At 26.9% G+C, this 19,944-nt stretch overlaps 1 protein-coding gene across 14 annotated transcripts in view; it reads right to left on the bottom strand.

The window, feature by feature from the left end:
• LOC107456997 (luc7-like protein 3) overlaps positions 1-19,819 on the bottom strand; it is a 20,015-nt gene extending 196 nt beyond the window's left edge. Inside the window, exons 1-13 of one of the 14 annotated variants that reach the window (XR_006225378.3) lie at positions 19,522-19,819; positions 16,298-16,404; positions 14,557-14,695; positions 13,313-13,396; positions 13,105-13,227; positions 12,005-12,166; positions 10,149-10,408; positions 9,239-9,384; positions 5,625-5,728; positions 5,489-5,551; positions 3,982-4,084; positions 3,764-3,826; positions 1,088-1,174 (exon numbers count right to left, since the gene is read on the bottom strand). Coding sequence is in view for 2 of the 14 variants with exons in the window: in XM_016075045.4 (XP_015930531.1) it covers positions 5,652-5,728; positions 9,239-9,384; positions 10,149-10,408; positions 12,005-12,166; positions 13,105-13,227; positions 13,313-13,396; positions 14,557-14,695; positions 16,298-16,404; positions 19,522-19,626 (1,203 nt within the window). In the remaining 12 variants the exon portion in view is untranslated. Of the gene's footprint in view, positions 1-1,087; positions 1,175-3,763; positions 3,827-3,981; positions 4,085-4,593; positions 5,552-5,624; positions 5,729-9,238; positions 9,385-10,148; positions 10,409-12,004; positions 12,167-13,104; positions 13,228-13,312; positions 13,397-14,556; positions 14,696-16,297; positions 16,405-19,521 lie in introns of those variants that run through there. The other 13 variants (XR_006225380.3, XR_006225379.3, XR_011636771.2 and 10 more) reach the window with 13 other exon arrangements.
• Positions 19,820-19,944: the final 125 nt, after the last annotated feature.

A 19,944-nucleotide genomic window follows, 5' to 3' on the forward strand; every position in this document is an offset into this window, starting at 1 on the left:
AGAAAATAAATTAGAATAAAAACAATAATCAAATTTCAAAAAATAATAATAAATTTTCTACCCTCCCTAATTAAATAAGACTGGTTTTATTAGAACTTCTGGTTTGCCAAAACAGAAACATTCATTTTCATTTTAGTATCCTATATTATGAAAAAGGGGAAAAACTTAACATTAATAATCTTTAATTTCTAAATGCTTTTAAATAATTACTTTGTTACTATACAAAGAATCCTTACTTGACTAGTTTGAAGTAATTAGATTAATTTTTCCCATTAAAGTTTTATCAGAAAAATTACGACTTTCTTCCTTTCTGGGTTATGATACTACATAAGCACAACACGTAATGTATGATTAAAAACTTTCTGCTTAGTGTAGCATTTTCAAGGACTCACATGAAAAAACTTTTTTTTTTCAGGTGAGAAAGCAAGATTGTACCTATTTAAAGGGTTAAGACAAATGCTGAAAAAACACAATTATGGCATTTTAAAAACTGAACACAATATTTTCTAAAATAAAAATAAAAAATAGTTTTTAGGGGGTTATCAGTTCTAGCATATCTGAATTATTGAATGAGATTTCATGTCAATGTATGCTTATTTAACCTTTACTAGCAAATAGATAACAATTTTTTTTAGCTAAAAACATACTTATTTTTATTTCTTGATAAATTTAGGTTGCTCATCATAGTCTTTGTTCTAAGCTCTGCAAAACATTTTTTTAAAAAAATGAGCTATTGTAGGCCTGGTTTTTCTTTCTATTTTGATGTACCCCATTTTAAAGATAGTTTATTAGTATGGATATAAGCAAAAAGAAAAACACAAATAACAATATGTAGTAATCTTATGGAAAATGGACATTTGATATAGACAATATTTCAACCTTGAGAAATATTTTAAATTTTTTATCCCTACAAACTATAAATGAATTTTTAAAAAAATACTCCTTAAATGTGTGTTGAAAAGGGAGAATAAAAGAAGGAAAAAAGAAGAACATTTTTAAGCATTTCAAGTTCAATAATGGCAAACCAGAAGCAACCCTGATCTAATGGGAACAGGTGGAGTTACACAAATGTGTCATTAGAGCCCACCTCTAGTTAAGGTCCCAACAGGATATCTTCATTGGTGCTTCAGTAACTTGATGACAAGGTGGCACAACAATTATCTGGCAGAAAGTCCTACATTAAGATATGTTACTTCACTAACTAAGAAAAATGAGTTTTAAACCTTAAGTAAAGTATCGGCTTAATTAAAAAATGGTAAACATCTTATTCCTACTTTTACATCCCTTTTAACTTTATTAAATCAAAATGTATAAATATGGACAATTTTCAATATTAAATTATATTATTTTTTAAATATTCACTTGTGGTTGGGATTTGCAGAGATTCATCGTTTTTATGATTTTTATTCAAGTGCCATCATAGTGTTCAAGTATATTACGGAGTTTGATACTTGATGTTCACGTGTATATTGATGTATTTGTATCGGACATATATTTCTATTTCAGAGAATATTAAGTAAAGTAACTAAAAATGGACAGTTTGTTTATTTATAAAATTAAACTACCTCTGTAAGATATTTTTTCTTTTGTATCTAAAAATGTATTTTAGTTATTTTGAAAACTGATTAACAGTTGATGCTATTCTAGAAATAAATGTTTTATGAAATGTTTAAAAGTAAAATCATTCTAAAATACCTCACAAAGAGAGTTCTTTAGCAATATATTTGCTTTAAACAGAGAATATAAAGTGCTTTTGGAAATATTTAAGTTTCAAAAAGTAAAAAACAACACGTTTAGAAGAAAAATTAGTTTAGTCTTAAATAGGATTTTAAAGATTTTTTGTGAACTATAATAATTAATTAAAAATTAAAAGAAAATGGAAAAATATTGATTTAATTTATAAGTTCCACACAGTTTCAAAGAGGGAGAAAAAAAGAAAAGCTTTGAGGTGAAGAAATTTTAAAATATATATATATAACTAAGTTTAGTCATTATTGAAAATGAATCAAAACTTTGCTATATTATTGTTAAGGGGTAAGGAGAAGAAACTTATAACAGTTATTCATAAGAAATATTTTATACATAAAAAACTGACTAACAGCTATAAACGTTATTAGAAATATATTTTAAAAGAAACACTCATAAAATGCGCACTATCATAAAAACTCCCATAAAAGTAAAAGATTATAACCAAAAGCGAAACAGAAAAAATTAAAATTGATCTCAATCCTTAACATTCTTAATCTACAAAAAATCAAATGCTAAAAATCTCAATTTAACTTTTTCACCTTGCTGTATTTTTCGAAAAAGAAAATGATAAAAGAATAGCATTCATTAGAAATGCTCTTTAAAAAATGCTGTGCCATAATAAAAATGCTGATTAAAAAAGTTTTTTCAAAGAAGCAAAAGAGTAACAGAAAAAATTATTCTTAGTTCTCACAATATAATTTAACGTTGAAAACCACTGTTTTCTATGTTACTTGCTAAGTTGCACATTACAGGAAAAAGTGAAAATAAAAGAATAAATTCTGGTCAGAAATGCTCCAAACAGCAAAAAAGAAACAAAAATTCTTAAAAAAAAAATCTTTTAAAAAACACCTAAGTTAACTTGCCTAAATATAATCAGAAGTACAAAAAAAAAAAATTAAGAAAACTTTGATATTGCAGAGCATAAATTTGCAAGCAGTGAGCAAGTTTTAGAACTTAACAAATATGTGTAAAAACTATTTCTATAGTAGAAAATATAGTTTTAGATGATTCTTTAAAAATCTTTCCAAATTAAAAAAAAAAAGCTTTGGCAAAAATACTTTGAAGCCGAATATTCGCTATATCCTTATTAATTATCTGAAACAGAAAATATAGTTTAGGCAAAAATTTCGCACTGATACTTTTCTTGCTGAATTAAAAGGCATAAATTGTATAATGTTTTCTTGCATAAATCTTGCTCCTAATCAAAAATAAAATAAATAAAAATATTCGATTATTTGTCATTTCTAGAATAACATCAAACTTTTTATACCTCAATTTTAATACCTTTAATAATCAAAGCTATTATTTATATTTAACAATCCTATTATTGTTATTATTTATATTTAAAGAAAGAAGTCACTTTGCAATGAGAAAAAAAAAATTTTAAATTTTATTTCAACTCTATAATTTATTCATGATACTACTATAGTACGTATACTCTATACTTAATTAACATTACTTGTATGCAACTGCAATGCTCAAATCAAATTTCATGTAAGGAATAGAAAATATGTCTAATTGTTAATTTTTTTAAAGATGATATCAACTAAAAATCGAACTTAATTTTTAAAAAAAAATTCATAACCTTTAAAAACTTTACATTGACTGTCCTTTATAAATTTTTAATATCTTAAATTTTTTAGTTAAATTTGATAAGTTTCAAAACCTCATTAGGTAAAAATTATTACTCTCCAATCTAATGAATAATTAAGTGTGGTAAAATTATTTTCCTCATTATTTTTTATATATTATTAAAAATAAATGTTAAATAAGGAAAGGATGTTGCAAAGCCTTGTAATTACACAATTTGGTTCAAAAGGGTGATGATTTTATATACAAAAATATATTTTATTATAGTGAATTTTAAAATACCTACATACCCTATAAATAAATAAAAAACATTTTTACATGTTATATTGAAACAATTTCAAGAATTGAAAAAAAAAACCTTCGGACAGGATTATACGAACTCAAAACTAGATATAAAATATACAAAGAATAATGATGAAAATACCTTATTTTACATGACATGTCAAATAAGAAAAACATGGTCCAAGACAGTTGCTGGTAGCATCAACTTCAGATTTTCAGTTAATATGTAAATTATATACAATCAATTAATAAGATCAAAACAAAAATAAAGAACAATGTACAATGTAATGATATTTTTGAGAAGATGCTGAGAATAAATATTTCTCCAAACGTCACTAGTTTTAAAATAAAAGATGTCACCTGTCATAAAAGGCTCCAGGTATAGAAACGGGTAGAAGAGAGAGTAAACCACGAGATGGTCCGTTGGCTGTCCACAGCATAACACAGATATATACCTGTTAAACTGACGAACTACAAGTGTTAGGGGTATTTTGCAAAAACGATTTGTAATGAGCCTATTTTTTATTTAATATAAATGAATAATTTTAAAAGGTGTCCAAGGATAGGTAGAGGAATAAAAACGGATTTGACACTTTATTCCATTTAATGTTTGGAGAAAGTAAATTCACGTTATTTCAAGCCACCGAATTTACTACGATTTTAGACAAGGCTTATTTATTCTCCCCAGGACACCATTATAAAAGTTTAAACTAAAAACTTATAATCAAAGAGCTTCATTCATACTGATAATATAATTAGAAAATACATAATTTTCTTAAAGTTTATTTAAATTTGTAAACAAATAGGAAATACTTTCTCTTCTTGCATAGCTTTTGAATAAGGAAAGTCATTCCTGATTAAGATTTTAAAGTCTAAGAAATTGATCTAACTTATTTATAAAATAAATTAAAAGTACCTAGGTTAAATAAAAATTATATAAAAGTTAAATTAATTTTAAAGATAAATTTAGCGTTTTTTTTTTTTTTTTTTTTTTTAATTAATTTTTAATCAATTTTCGAAGAGAATTGTAAGCAGAGGGTTACTTGTAATATGACTAATTGAATCTTAATGACTAATCAGGCAAAAAGGAAAAAAATATTGACACTTTTACTAATTATAAAAGCTAATGATGAGCAACTAAAAGAAAATTGCTGACTGCCTATTCAATTTACTGGTATATAACATTTTTTTAACAGTCAAGGAAGATTTAATTAACTGCACAATTTTCAATTTTATAATACTCTTAATATACTCAGTAATTTCTTATTCTAATTTACATACTAAAAGCATTTTAAGGACAAAACCTTTAAGAGACAAACAAATTTTTTAATCACAATTATCTACCAAAATATCAGCCTAAACATGCAACTTTTTTAAAAAATCAGTTCTTCCTAACATTTCATAATTAAGAGAAAAAAGTTAAAACAAAACAATTTTTTTTTATTAAGATATACTTTATGAGGAGCATTAAATAAAAATATAAATTACTTTTGAAAAGCTTTGATAAAGAAAGTTAAATTGTTACAGTTACAGCAGCTCTTTTTTTAAGAAATACTAACATTAAAGATATCTAACAGTTTTAGTTTCTGTATTTTCATATTGTTTTAACTTTACATATTTAAGCTGTTTGAAACACGATAGGATGTAATGAAATTGAACTGATTTTACAGCTACTTTGATCATAATATTAGTTTAAGCTTTTATTGACTATTAAATACTGGCAATAATAAAAAAAAATTAAATATTAGCAATAAGTGCTAAAAGCTAAATTTTAAATACTTATGAAAATATTGAAATAGCCAATTAAAGTATTAAATTGTTTTTTTAGTTTAATTTTGCCTTCTTCGCGTTTAAAAGTCGCAAATACCTGCTATTTGAACTAGAAGTCGGCATTTCAAAATCTTGCTTTGAATCCAGTCTTCTCAAACACCTATGCATAATAGAAAGATGCCGGAAATCAGCTTCACTTAAGGAGCATCATAGAATAGGTTATGTTCACTTACCTGTCAAAACCAACATTAGATCAGAGGTCAATCACCTGAGGAATGGCGCCCTTTACTACCCTCTTCTGATCTAGAACTTTTCTCTGGTGGCTCACCATTTTCATCTAAATTAATAAAAAAAATATTATTATAAATATTTTATTTTAGGTTTTAAATGAAAAAAAAATTATTACTACATAATTTGCAAGAATTTAACCTATTGCTGAAAGCTGGTACAACAGGAGTTAACAAGCTAAATGTCATATCCTTGAAGGTTAAAAAGTTCATTCTATTTCGCTTGTAAAATGTTATGTTAATTTAATCAGAACTAAAATAATAAAGTGCAAAAATGCTAATTTTATTTAATGCATTACAAAATATGAATATATTTACAAAACTACTGCTGAAATTAATAAATTTAAACTAGCACAAAACAAATTTCAGGTATAAGAACTATCACAGTGATGTAATATTGAACAATGAAGTAATATTTATGCAGTTTTTTTTTTCCCCTGTGCCTTTTTCTTATTTATGTAAAATTTTTCAGAAGTTCCTAGTCTGACAGAAAGATGTAGGGGAAAAAATCCCCAATCTTATTCATTTATGCATCACTGAAATAATTTAGGAAAAATAACTGATACATAACAGATACATAAATGAAAAAATATTCTAACTTTAAATGAAAGAAATATGTGAAGTTTTTCTTATTCATATTAAAAAATGAATCTTTTGCTTACCCATGGCAAAACTCATAATTCAGAATTGTTAGACTCTTTGTAAAAGGACAGTGAAGTAAAATCTATCTAGTTACAAACTAGAGTAGTGTTAACTAGTAAATTCGTAAAAATTAAGTCCCTTTCTCAGGATTTGGTGAAAATCTATAATTTTCAAATCTAAAATAAGCATATGATCCAGTTCTTTCTACCAGGGCCTTATTTTTGTGACTGTGCAAATTAATGTGCTGTTTTTGCAAGAAAAAAATTCACATCTTTTCTAGAATTGTAGTTTTAAAATCATTCATTAATGAAGTCACTCGAGTCCATTTTTCAATAAAAATGATGAGAAAGGTTGATTTTTACAGGAAAACATTTTATGAAGTCTGTTTTAACGATAAAAAACTGCATTTTCCCACCTTTTCTGTATTGACTTTGTGCATCTGGGAGACAAAAGTTATAATAAATTTTTAAAAAAATTTCTTCATTTTATGATTTGATAGAGAAATTTCTAAAGTTTTGGGTCCTTTTTTAGATAAAGTGGATTCCAATTAAAGTTATTAATGCCTTTTTTTTAAAGATTTACATGAAAAGAAAATATTTTATGAGCAGGAAAATAAAAATAAAATTGCAATTTGCAATTAATTTGACCAAGAATCAAAACTGAAATTTTTATACGAGTTGACTTTATCGTTCAAAATCTGGTGATATTTTCCAAAGCTAATAAGGAATATAATCTTTCTCAGATGAACATATTTACATGCATGATGCTGATTTGATCATTTAAAATAACACTTTGTTAAGGGAAGGATAAAACCATTATTAATGAGAATTGAATAATATGTATGTAAAAAAATTTAAAAATTAGTAAATAACATTAGGTAGCTTTAGTATATTAGGAGAAAACTGTATTTCTATGAAAAATGTTTAATTGCTAAAAAGCTCAAATCACTAAGACATGAAAATTTTTACACAATAAGAGTTTCAGTTACAATTTATTTCATTCAAAACATATATGTAAGTGGCAACAGATGTTGTGGTCAAAGTACAAATCTTGATTGCCGTAACAACTGTTATATCTATTATTTTCAAAGCTTTAGCTTTTGAAGTTATTTTTCAGATCAGATATTTTAAATTAAAACATTTTTTATTAACATATAAGTCAGACTACTTCATTACTAAAAAACAAATATTTGCATGCAAAAATTAATTAAATTCATTAAAAAGTAATCTTCAGAAAAAAAAATTTATGGAAAATATTATTGATTTCAAGTATGTCTATCTTTTTAAAATAAATCTTAAAAGTAAAATTTTAAAATAAAAATTAAATACCAGGAAATATAGAATTTTCAAAACTTACAAATTTCTACCTGTTTATTTATATGCACATTTATAATATTCAACTTATTGATAGACAAAACTAACTTAGATAAAACAGGGTGGAAGTTACATTTTGAGAAATCAAAGCCTTTAATTACAATTGATCTGCACCAAGAGAAAGTGCTCATGAAATTTGATTCTCTTCCTCTGTTGTTAATACAAGAAATGGAAAGAAAATGTTATTTTTTAAAAAAAAGTAGTTTAGTTTAATTTAGCCTAATATGGCAAAATTAACAAGCACTAATTTTAATTAAATAATCTTTAGAAACTGAAGTGGCAAAATATTACTCGATTAAAAACTTCATTCGCTTCAAAACTATACAAATTGGAAATGACTGACAGACACTGCTACGAGCCTTCTTTTTCCCTGATAGCATCCTCAGACAAATAGACAGCCAAATAGATTTTAGCGAGTGGGAAAACACTCCACATGCAGCTCCAGAAATAGAAATTTATTCAATGATTCCGACAAGTGACAATATAAGAAAAGATAATTAGAAAAAAGTTGCAACCCTATAAGCTACACATCATCGATTCTTGTGCCGTAGCATGGACTATACCTCTGGAGTATCTAACATACTAGTTAGATCAAAAACAAAAGGAGAGAGAGCATGGTTAAGTCTCGGCCTTTTAAACATAGAGATTCAACATCATCAACCAATCACCAGCTACTGAGCATCTTGCATAAATTATCTTACAAGTAGGTGAAGAGTTGGGTAGTAACTGGTTTCTCCCATGAGGAAAACATTGTCTCACGAGAATAGTTTGTTACAACTCCCGATGAACCTCCAACATTGATCTTTGATGACGTCATCCCGTGACTTAACCTGAAATAAGCAAAGAGCTAAATTTGGCTAATTTGACACGATTATTGATCATATTTCCAACAATTATAGTGACATCTCACAAGTCTTGAAAATGGAAGCCTGTTTTTGAGCGTTTGAAACATGTCTACTGTGATTTCCAACTTGTAAATTTTTGATGCGAATGAAGTTTTTAATCAAGTAAGCACTAATTTTATCTTCTTTCCCCCCATAACCTAGATAAATTAGGTGTCCTTGAAGAAATGTCATAACTTTTTTCTCGTCATTTCTGACTCCGCTTGCACTATTGTGCGCAAGCCAAATCACTTTATTTTAGTTCTTAAATTAAAATAGTTTACCATGCAAAATATAAATATTTTAAATGTTGCTGTTTTAATGTATAATAAATCTGCAAATAACAGTTTTATCTTTAAAAATTTTAATTTGGTGGAGGTTTAAATTTTTAAGCTTTTAATACGCCTATTATATTGGTATCCAAAGCACACAACAAATTTTTTTTTTTTAAGTTACTCAAGATTTACTTGATATATTTTATTATCTTCACTAGATTTTTCTGAAAATACTGACAATTTATAAAGAAAAAAATGGACAATACTTAAAAATTACATTGCTATGAAATAGATATAAATTGAAATTATTCAATAAACACAAAGAATCATCTAATGTGTACACTACACACACATTTGCTAATTTTAAATATCTTAATAAGCATACATACGAGAACTTTTTCTGTGATCTCTACTTCTTCTATCCTTTTTGTGGTCAGTAGAACGAGATCTTGATCTTCGACTATCACGATGTCCACTATCACGGGAACGTGATCTATGCCATTTTCTTTCAGAACTCCCACTCCTTCTTCGAGATCTATGTAATTAAAAAAAAGAAAATTTATACATAATTTAATTAGTTTCCCCAAAACCTACCATTTTCAGGGGTAATTAAAATCCGTGTATCAAAAAAAAATTTTTTTTTTTTTTGAAATGATGAATTGCTATAATCTCTTTGTTTAAAAGTTAGATCAGTGTGTTAGATTTTAGTTTAAAATATCTTAGACGCTTTATGTTTAATATGAGTTATTCTATTTCAATCAACAAAAAAATTATTTCAAAATTCATTCTTTCTAGATTTTCATGAAATTTTAAAGAATCATTTTATGTCATCCTGAATTCAAATCAAATTTTAGAAAAAGCATAGAAATTTTAAATGTGATAACTCCAAAAAGTTCTACGGAAAATAAATCATAGAATTAACCATCTGCTTGTTATATGCTTAACATGCAAAACTCTGTTTATCTGATCCACAAAAGGTTAAAGTGATATGCACCATATTTTAAATTACTTAATATTTACAATGTTATTTTTGGCACTCGAACTAATATGTATCAATTTCAATTTCGTTTTATTACTTTTCTACAAAGAAAACATTTTTTCTTTTGTTACTGAATAATAATACTATGTATTGAGGGAAAATTTATCATGGTGTTTAACACCAAGAGAAGGTATAAAAGTTACCTATTCAGTTATAATGACAACATTACAGGAAGATGTTTTTTTTTATTAACATAGAGAGAATTTCATAGTTTCAACTAATGAATGTCTAATTTATTAAAATGAAAACACCATAAACACCTTTCTTTGTCTTTTCCTTTACTGTGAGAATGACTATCCCTACTTCGACTACGATGAGAATGTCTTCTATTGTGAGTTCGATCTCTACTTCTGCTTCTTCTAGACCGATCTCTATGTCTTTCAGTCTCCCTACGTTCCTCTTCTATGCGTTTTCTACGCTCTTCTCGTTTTTTATCTTCTTCCCCTCTAGCTTTTCGTCTTTCTTCTCTTTCTTTTTCACGCAACTTTTCTCTTTCAACACGAACTTTTTCTCGATTGTCCTAAACATATAAACACAATCGTTATAAATTAATAAATAAAATTAAAAAAAGTCTACACAAATCAATCAACACATCCCTAAAGCAGTAACTATTAAAATCAACAATCGCAGACCATGCAGAATAATTTATGTATGGAGCAAGTGTTTGTGATTGAGATATATAGCCTATAATCTTGGAGTGAAATACATGTTTTTCATGTTCATGTTTTATGAAAAATGTTAAATGAACTTATCCCTTATATAAATGACAATTAGTCTTTTATTCTTACATTAATGACAAATTTTAATTTTCATTGGATTGGAATTTCTCCTATGATATAATAAGATATGCTGTGAAAATACCTCCAAGTGATTGATTATACATCCCAGCATTCATTATTAATATTAAAAATTCCATTTATAAAATATATATATATTTTTATTTTACTTTACATTGCTTTTTATGTAAAGAGTTTCACTGTGACATAATCTCAGTTGCATTGAGGATCAAATCAAATGCCTTAACATTTCTGTACCGTGCGACAAAAATAAAGCGGACCATCCTGAATAACTCTAATAATCGAAATTTAATCTTCTATAACTCTTTTATAATGGTTTGAAGGGGTGACTTTAAATATGCTAATTAATTAACTACAGACGATATTTTAAGTTTCAAAAATCAGGCACAGAAACACTTTCTCTCAATAAACATACCTTTTTTTTCAACAGATTTCATTCTGATCCCCAAAATATAGGGGGTAGCCTATATCTGGGAAATATGATCCCCATAGTTTGGCTAGGAGAATGATCCAAAGTTTGGACTCTTTAATGTTAATTTCACTTTTTGTGTTTTTCTCCATATCTCAAGAAATTTGAAAAATTTTTGCACAGAATTATAAAACTGATTTTTTCAAAGATAATTCCATGCAAAAATAAATTTTAGTAAATGTTTATCATTTCTTGTTAAATAATAGTCATAATGGTTAAACAATAGTTTTGAATTGTAAGGTATACAATTATTTACATCATTTTAAAGTATGTAATTTTACATGGCAAAATCAAAATTTAAGCAAAATTGGTTGAACAGTTTCTGAGAAATCAAATTTTAAATATACAACTTTTGTAATTTTGAACCCAGCTCTAAAGACAAGGGAACACCTGAATCAAGAATTGGGACAAATTAGCCTCAGTGTAGGATTTCTTGTTGTTGATGGAATTAACCAGTGTTTACATTACATGGAAAGGAAAATTTTCCATGGTTAGCTTGATGGCAAAAGGACCCTAACCTATGATCCCCTGAGGATATTTGACGTCAGCACTGTGGTCAGTGCAAGCCGAATGCGGAATTCATATTGACCAGCCATTGCTGGGATTCGAACTTGGGTTACCTCCTAAACTGGTTTTTCAAAATATTCCTATTATGTGCAACAGTTCAGTGCTGCTTACTGCTATGCAGACATAAAATGTATTTTGAAGGTAAGAATAAGCAAGGCTGAAAAAATTTCAATAATGAGCAAGCCCGTATACAAACAGTTATAATAAAGTTCAGCCTTAGAATAAAAATAGCTTATATACATTTTAATACAGATAATGAACTGAAATCAATAAAATAACAAACCAATATTTCATCAACAGCTTCTTTTAATTTAGCATAGCCAACGTGCTGTTTTCCCATCAAATGATCATCTACTCTTTGCTGTGCATCACCCACAATAAGAAAAGCTCCACATACTTCACAAACTTCCATTTGTTTTTCTTGGGCTGCTGCAATTTCTGCTGTCTAAATATTGATAGTGAATATATTAAAAAAATTATTGATCAGCTAAGAAGTTATGAAAGTAAATTATAAATATAGATAGTAAGTCATGTTACTTCTGATCTTCAAAGCAAATACATTTCATAATGATGAATAACATAATTTTTTGTACTATATATATATATTTAGTAATTAGTATGTTAAAAAAAACTCTTCTAGTTAACACTTTTAAGAATTTTTATACAATAACTAGTACTTTATATCAATAATATCTTAGGAGATAATTTTTAAAAAAAAAAATCAGAAGAATAAGACAGAGTTGGTTAATTGGCATTTATAATTTTATTGAAATTATTATGATATGGTCTTTTAAATAAATAAATAATAAGTAAATAAATAAAATGAAATAAATTATTTTTTCTCAAATCTTTAATGATATTTCTTTAAGAATTTTTAATATTTATTTTTTAATCAAAACCATTTTTAACATGGGTGTAAATCGAAGTTTAGGAAAAAAGTTTTTTCCCCTAAAAGTAGCGACATTTTGAATGTAGTGTGTAGTCTGCAGTTTTTTTAAAAAGTAGTTGTAGTACACAGTAGTTGTAACTACACTTACAATAAAGTGGTTACAGTTAACTACAAAAAAATTTCTTGACTACTGAATCTACTAATGTACTATGACACAAAGTAAAGTTAACTGAGGTCAAACATTTCTGTTTTAGAATTTATTTTTCTTCCTTGACATTTTGAAATTTCTAAAGAATAATTGTTTTGGTAATATAATTTCTACAGCTGGGGGAGGAAAATTTATTTTGAAACATTATTTTTATTTGGTTTCATTTCTTATTCTGCTGATTAGTCAAATTGTTAAGGTTTTACAGAAGTCACCGAGATCACTGGTTTTAAGCTTCCATTGATTTTTTCTACAAATATATTATTACAATGCATGTATGATATTCTACCTGAAACCAATGATTTGCTTCTGAAGCCTTCCTGAGAGCTTCACGTTCAACTTTAAGCTGTTCACAAAGTTTCATTATACTTTGAGCTTCTTCAACTTCTCCTTCACATCCCAAATTTTCAACCTAGTTCAAATAAAATTCAGATGATTTAATTCAAAATAAATAATAGAAGATTCAATCATTATCATACATAATAAAATAATTGTACCTGAACCAATAGCGCATTGATCCTTTCAGTTAAAACATTAACTTTTTCATCATCACTATTTTTCACTTGTGGAGGTTGATTTATCTGAAAATTTATAATTTAAAAATATTAATATGCTTTAGTATGCATAAACATATTAGACATAAATCAATAAACATTAAAAAGTGACAGTAACAATAAAGTAGATTTAAATTACATTCTTAACATAGTTTATCTAAAAATAAACAATTTAACATCTATTTAATCAAATTTTATTTCTAATTTGATAATAACTTTCCTTCCTAACTTCATTGAGAGCACCATGAAGTAATATTGTAATGAGTAGCCTAATGCAATGTAATATAATTAGTAGCCTAATACATACATTGTTGAAAAAATTGGGTGCATAAACTAATATCAATCCTTCATTTATTAGAATAAGAAAAATGAAGCAGATTAAATGTAATGAATAAGATTATTAAAAAAAATTGAATGCTTTCTATCCATAATTTTCTTGCTTTCACTTACATAAAAATATATTATTTACAATACTGAATAAAAATTATCAAATTATAGTTTTATTTTTATCTGTCATTTTATGCAGTTTGTTAAAATAAACACTTATAAATAAAAATAAAAAAACATTTAAATGCAGGAAAATTTCACAAATTTTGAATTCATTTCTGGAAATTATTAAGAAGTCATCCATATTTTTAATTAATAAGAGTAATACTGAACAAGAGAAAACAAGCTATATATTAGTTTTGCAATACTTTTAGTATACATTCTTTGTGACTTGCATTAGCATCAAACTTCCAATGTAAGCCTGAACAATAAAATTATTAGCTTTCAAACAAAATAAAATTTTAAAGATTAAAATAAAGCAGCAACAACAGAAAAGAATAATAAAACAATTAGCTAAGGCAAATAACACAATGGTCCATACCTTAAAAACGTACTCAATTTAAGGTACTAATTGGCATATTATTGCAGGAAAAAAAATTATATATATAAATAGATTTATTTACTTATTTCAAAATTGCAAAGCCGTAATAATTTAAAGGAATAAATTTATACAAGCATCTTTAATTATCTGTTAGCATAAGATTAAGATCTATTTTATCTATCTTAACATATGTACACATAATTAATAATTAAGCTATGTAGTCTCCATACTAACATATAAATACAGTAAACCATTTATTTTTTAAATTTTAGTTTGCACTTCAAATTTAAGAGTGAAATTATGTAAACTATTTACTCACATTTGATTCTTTGCTATTAAGTGCTAACCTTGTCCTTGCTCGTCTTATACGTTTTTCAACATCAGACAACATACTTTGACAAAATCTTAAAAAATCATCTTCATAGCCCATCCTTTGAAAACGGGAGCTCTTTTCATACCTAAAAAAATCAAAAGTGATTCTGATACAGCACAGATATATGCAACATTAAACAGATTTACCGATAGACCATTTCGATTGCTCAAACAACAGACTAGTCGATGAGCTGTCATAGGTATCAGCCAGAAGATATATGCTAGAAGAGAAGGCTTGGCAGCAAAATAGATTTTGCTGCCAAGCCTCCTCTCTTTATTTCTATACACCTATATAAATGATGTTTTCCGTTTTGACTTTGTTAGTTGCTAGCCAGTTTTCTATATTACACATAAGTTATCAGTATAACTAATTTTATTGTATTAAAAAATTATTTAAAAAAAATAACAATAAAAAATTAGAATTTGATCAATAAACTGGATAAAAATCGTTTAAAGCATTTGAAAAAGAGGTAAAAATTAGTAACATTATCAGTTCTGTCTCATGATCCCTGTGGCAGAATTTTTTTGAGCTATCTGCGACTAAACTCTCTAGCACTAACATCTTTCTGCAAGATACTTTTAATAATAAAAAACATGCATGTTTCTATATTAATAACAAATACACTGTGTTTACAAAAAAAAAAAAAAAAACTGAATGATTTTTCTTTATTTAACACTTAATAATTTTTTATTCAAATATTATGGGTGATATTTTCACATTTTGTTGGGGAGAGGGGGAAACAAACAAATTATTTACTTCTTCGCATTTTGTAAATAATCATCACAATAAAAAATAATTAAAAATTAACATTCTGTAGTAGTAATTGCTTTAAAAAAAAGATAGACAACGAAATCAAATCAAACTCTTCAAATGTGTGTTTCATTTCGAGATGAGGTTGTTGTAATAAATTATATTGTATAAAAAATATTGAATTAAAAAACTGTGGAGAAATCAACAGCCAAAATTTCGATAGAATTATTGCCTTAAAAAATAAATATTCAAATGCACAATTCGAATTTTCCATATTGTTTGAAATATATTGAGATGTTTAAAAAACCACATAAAAATCAATATCAATAACTGCCGAAAATACAATCGAAACATACATTGATTTACGGTACTATCGGCGTAAATTGAGAGCGTCAAAAAGTGATTATCTATGCATGATTCAAATATTACAAGCAAATTTCTGTATAAAAAAATAAAAAAAAAAGGTAAAATTTTTTACTTTTTAGAAAAAAAATCTTTCTGCTAGAAGTCTGTAACGTTCTGCGACAATGTCGCTACGGTTCTGCCAAGGGGCTCATGATACATTTTAGAATGAATATACAATATTTTATAAATTTATGAAATCAAAAGTTTAAATGAGTGAAGAAAAAACTAATATTTGAAATGAACAACTGGATCATTTTTTTTAAAAATCCGCTTTAGAGGGCATATCTGTCAATTAATTTTTCGAACAAGATTTGCTGATAGAGAATACGATCATCTAAGATAATGATAACTTACACAATGAAGAGCTCAGATCAGTTTCTAACGCTTATTAATGCAAACATTTGCACTGAAAAGACCTTTAGCTAGGTTACATTCTGACCTTCAACTGTTTACTTACATTCTAAAACAAGCTTTATGAAAACTATATTTTGTTTAATAAAGTAAACGTAAATATATAAACTGCAATACATACTCTTTTTTTAGTCTTTCATCATGAATCTTAGGACAAGCTCCTAAATCTGCTTTAGTGTTCACAAAAAGATCATTAGGACAGAATTTCACGAGAAAATGTTTACAAATCTATAAGAAAAAATTAAATTTGATTAACTAACTTATTGTATGAGTTAAAATATAACAGTATATTTAGGAATATTAGAGAATATTTTTTAATTAAAATGTAAAAATTCTTTACCTTTTACCATGATCTACCAACTTTACTACAGATTACTTCAAAAACAAATATATTAAAAAGCCTGTAGCAAGATCTGAGGTTTTAGCATTCATCTCTAAATTAAGGGAAGATTTCTATATTGTGATTTGTGGCAGAATTCTCTTTAGGGTGACCCGGGGTAATTCACGATCACTCTGTTACTGGGGTAAATAATGATCACCTAAGTTTTATTTAAAAAAACGAATTTTTTTTCAAATTTAAGACATGGACAGGAATGCTTGTACACTTTACTAAAGTATAACTACATTTACTTAATAATAATTTTTTGTTTAATCTAACAAAATAAGTATCTTTTAAACTGCTTTCTGTATTTTCCATTTCAAAGATGGGTTTCAAAATGTGCACACTTCTGCAAAGATCCCCCTCCTTCTCTTAATAATAAATATTTTGAGTCACTTTGTTTTTCTTTGATATAAAAATAGTGTGAGCTTTTGTTTAATTGTTTCACATCTACTGTAATTGTTTTTCTTTGATATAAAAATAGTGTGAGCTTTTGTTTAATTGTTTCACATCTACTGTAAACATTATAATTGATTATAGGAAACTATATCAAATGTTGCCCCCTACCAGTGTTTTCATCATAGAAAAAAAATGGGTGAGAATTTCTCACCCTTTCTCTAAAACAGGGTGAGATTTCAGAAAGTTTAGTGAGATTTCTAAAAACTAAAAAAACACAAATAGACTTGAAAAAAAAATCAATTCTTTTATTATAATACATTTTTAACGTCTTCTATTTTTTAAAGCATTGAATATTTTTGGTGCATCATCATAGAAGATTTTGCCTTTACTAGGTATTTGTCCATCTTACATTAGTGCATAAAAAATTTGAACGTCTTACATGAAAAAACCTTACCTACGGTAAACACGTGGTTGCAGAGAAATGTGTTCCGAAAGGGGTTCCGTGGTTGTGTTCTGTTGTTCGAAAAGGTTCTGAACAATACTGGTGAATAGGAAAGCTAGATAACGGAGCAAATGTTGAAAATAATGAAAGATTCATGAAGAAAAGTGAAACGGATTATGTGTACTAAATAGCGTAATTCGAAGCTTCTTCCAAAATGCGAGAAATTCGCGAATTTTGAAATTGATTTATAGAATGCGCGAATTTCTCGCAGTAATAATTTATTAATGCGAGAAAAGAAAAAAGTATGCGAGATTCTCGCGTTCTCGCGCTGTAGTGAAAACACTGCCCTACAGACGGGGTAATTATTGATCACTGGGGTAATTCCTGATCATTGTCATTTCTTCTTATAAATAGTATATAAAATAGCTTATAAATACCTAATTGTCTTTTCTTAAATAACAGTTCACATTTATTAAGTGGAACAACTATAAAATATATTTCAACTGTCATCACAAAATTTGTTTTTAACTGTATACAAGACTGTATTCTGATTTGCACCATTTCTGGTTTGTCTTACCTTGCTTCCATCTTAATTTTATGTGTGTACATCGTTAGAATAATTTTTAAGTTAAGAAATTAGCCTAGTATAAATATGGTGAGAAATTATAAGCCTAAAAAGGATACTAAGCTTCTAGAAAACAAAATTAGTGAATTTCTTTTAATGATTGAAAATGAAAATTTCAGTGTGAGAGCTGCTGCCAGAGCTGTTGACATACCTTACTTAACTTTACACTTTCCCTAAATGAAGTTAAAATATCCAGCAAAAGTAACCCATGTGGGAACTCTCTTATATTTCAGAAGAACATGAGAATGAGTTGGCTGATTGCCTAAAATGTGTGGCACAATGCAAAGATTTTTGAAATTTTAAAGTGTTAATCGTTCTTCTTGCTTTTAAATAAATCATTTAATTAGCTGCTTAAACATATCTTTTTGGTTTATTTGTTTGATCTTGATGTCTTATTTGTTAATTACTATTATATAATTATTTTTAAGCAGCCCCTTTACAACAAAAACTGGTGATCAGTAATTACCCCAGAAGTGATCAGGAATTACCCCAGAAATGATCAAGACCAGGGGTAATTCCTGATCACTAAATATTTAAAATCTTTTAAATTCTAATTAGATTTTCAAACAAAAGAAGGTGGCATTGGACTCATCTCATATCAAACTTCCAGTAAATATTAAAATTCTATTTCGAATAGTTTTTTCACAAAATAGATGTTTGCGTTTTTTGATCAGGAATTACCCCAGGTCACCCTACAACTTTAGGACCAACTCAAAAGGTATTTCTATTATTTAGGAAAGAAAAAAAATTCAAGGTTAAAATCCATTTAGCATTTTGGCAATTATAGTTTGCGTGACAGATCACAATACCGAAACATCCTCTACATTAGGAGTACACAACATTTTTGAGTGAAGGGCCACTTTTGAGTAAGGAAGGGCAACATGCATATTTAGTCATGTTGGCAGCAAATATAATTTTTAAATAAACATTAATGTTCGTAAGGACTAAATTTTTTATCAAAAAGATGAGTAGCATATTTGTTGAAAATTAAATACCTTTAATAATTATAAATTCATTCAAAAACGAAAATAAGTAAATACTTATTCTAAACAAAAATTTTCACTTTTATCAATAATATTATCAACTAATTATACATAAATATTAGGGGGGGGGAGAAAATATAAATTCTAACAAAAAAAACTGTAATACTCACATAAAGTGTAAAATAATACATACATATTTTAATTACTTAAAGAAATTTATAGGGTTCAAACAAAAATTAAAACAAAACCATTATAGTACAAATTAAGATTCTCAATATTTATTTGGTATTGTATCAGTTCTTAGGCAAAAAAAATTTTGCGGCGTTCTATCATTTATCATCCCTATAAGTTTGCCTTATTAGTTTAGAAGTTACAAACTGTGCTTATAGAAATATATGCATATCAATCACTGTTTGTACGAACATGGTTCAGATATGAAATATATTTAATTGTAAAGTTTAGCTAAATTGATTTCAATTTTTAAAAACTAGTCCCCCCTAGGGCTAATAGCACTTACATCAGGACCGTCCCAAGTAAAGTCATTTTTTTTCTCTTCTAAACCTAAATCTCTGTCACGTCCCATCAACTCATCTAGAAGTTGTTTAGCTGAAAACAGCGCCATTCAAATATTTATTAAAAACTTAACTATTTACGAAATCAAGAATGAATGAAGGACATATCATTCCAATCTACTCATATTCGAACAGAAAACAGATAAAGCGAATTATTTATGCAGCCAGCCGCGTTGTAGCCACCGTAGTAATCATAATCTAACCCCAAAATAACTTAATATATTTAAAACTTAAATATTCGGTAAAAAAATGTATCAGTGATTTTTAAAAATTAAAATGATGTTTACAAAAGTAAGATTAATTGTTTTTCAAAAATTTAATAGTTCTGAAGTTAAATTAAGCGAACGCATTGCGGAGTGAAAAGGAGT

The sequence above is a fragment of the Parasteatoda tepidariorum genome, chromosome 8 (assembly GCF_982258835.1).
Source record: "Parasteatoda tepidariorum strain Cologne lab strain chromosome 8, Ptep-v5.0, whole genome shotgun sequence".
Classification (NCBI taxonomy): Eukaryota; Metazoa; Arthropoda; class Arachnida; order Araneae; family Theridiidae; genus Parasteatoda; species Parasteatoda tepidariorum.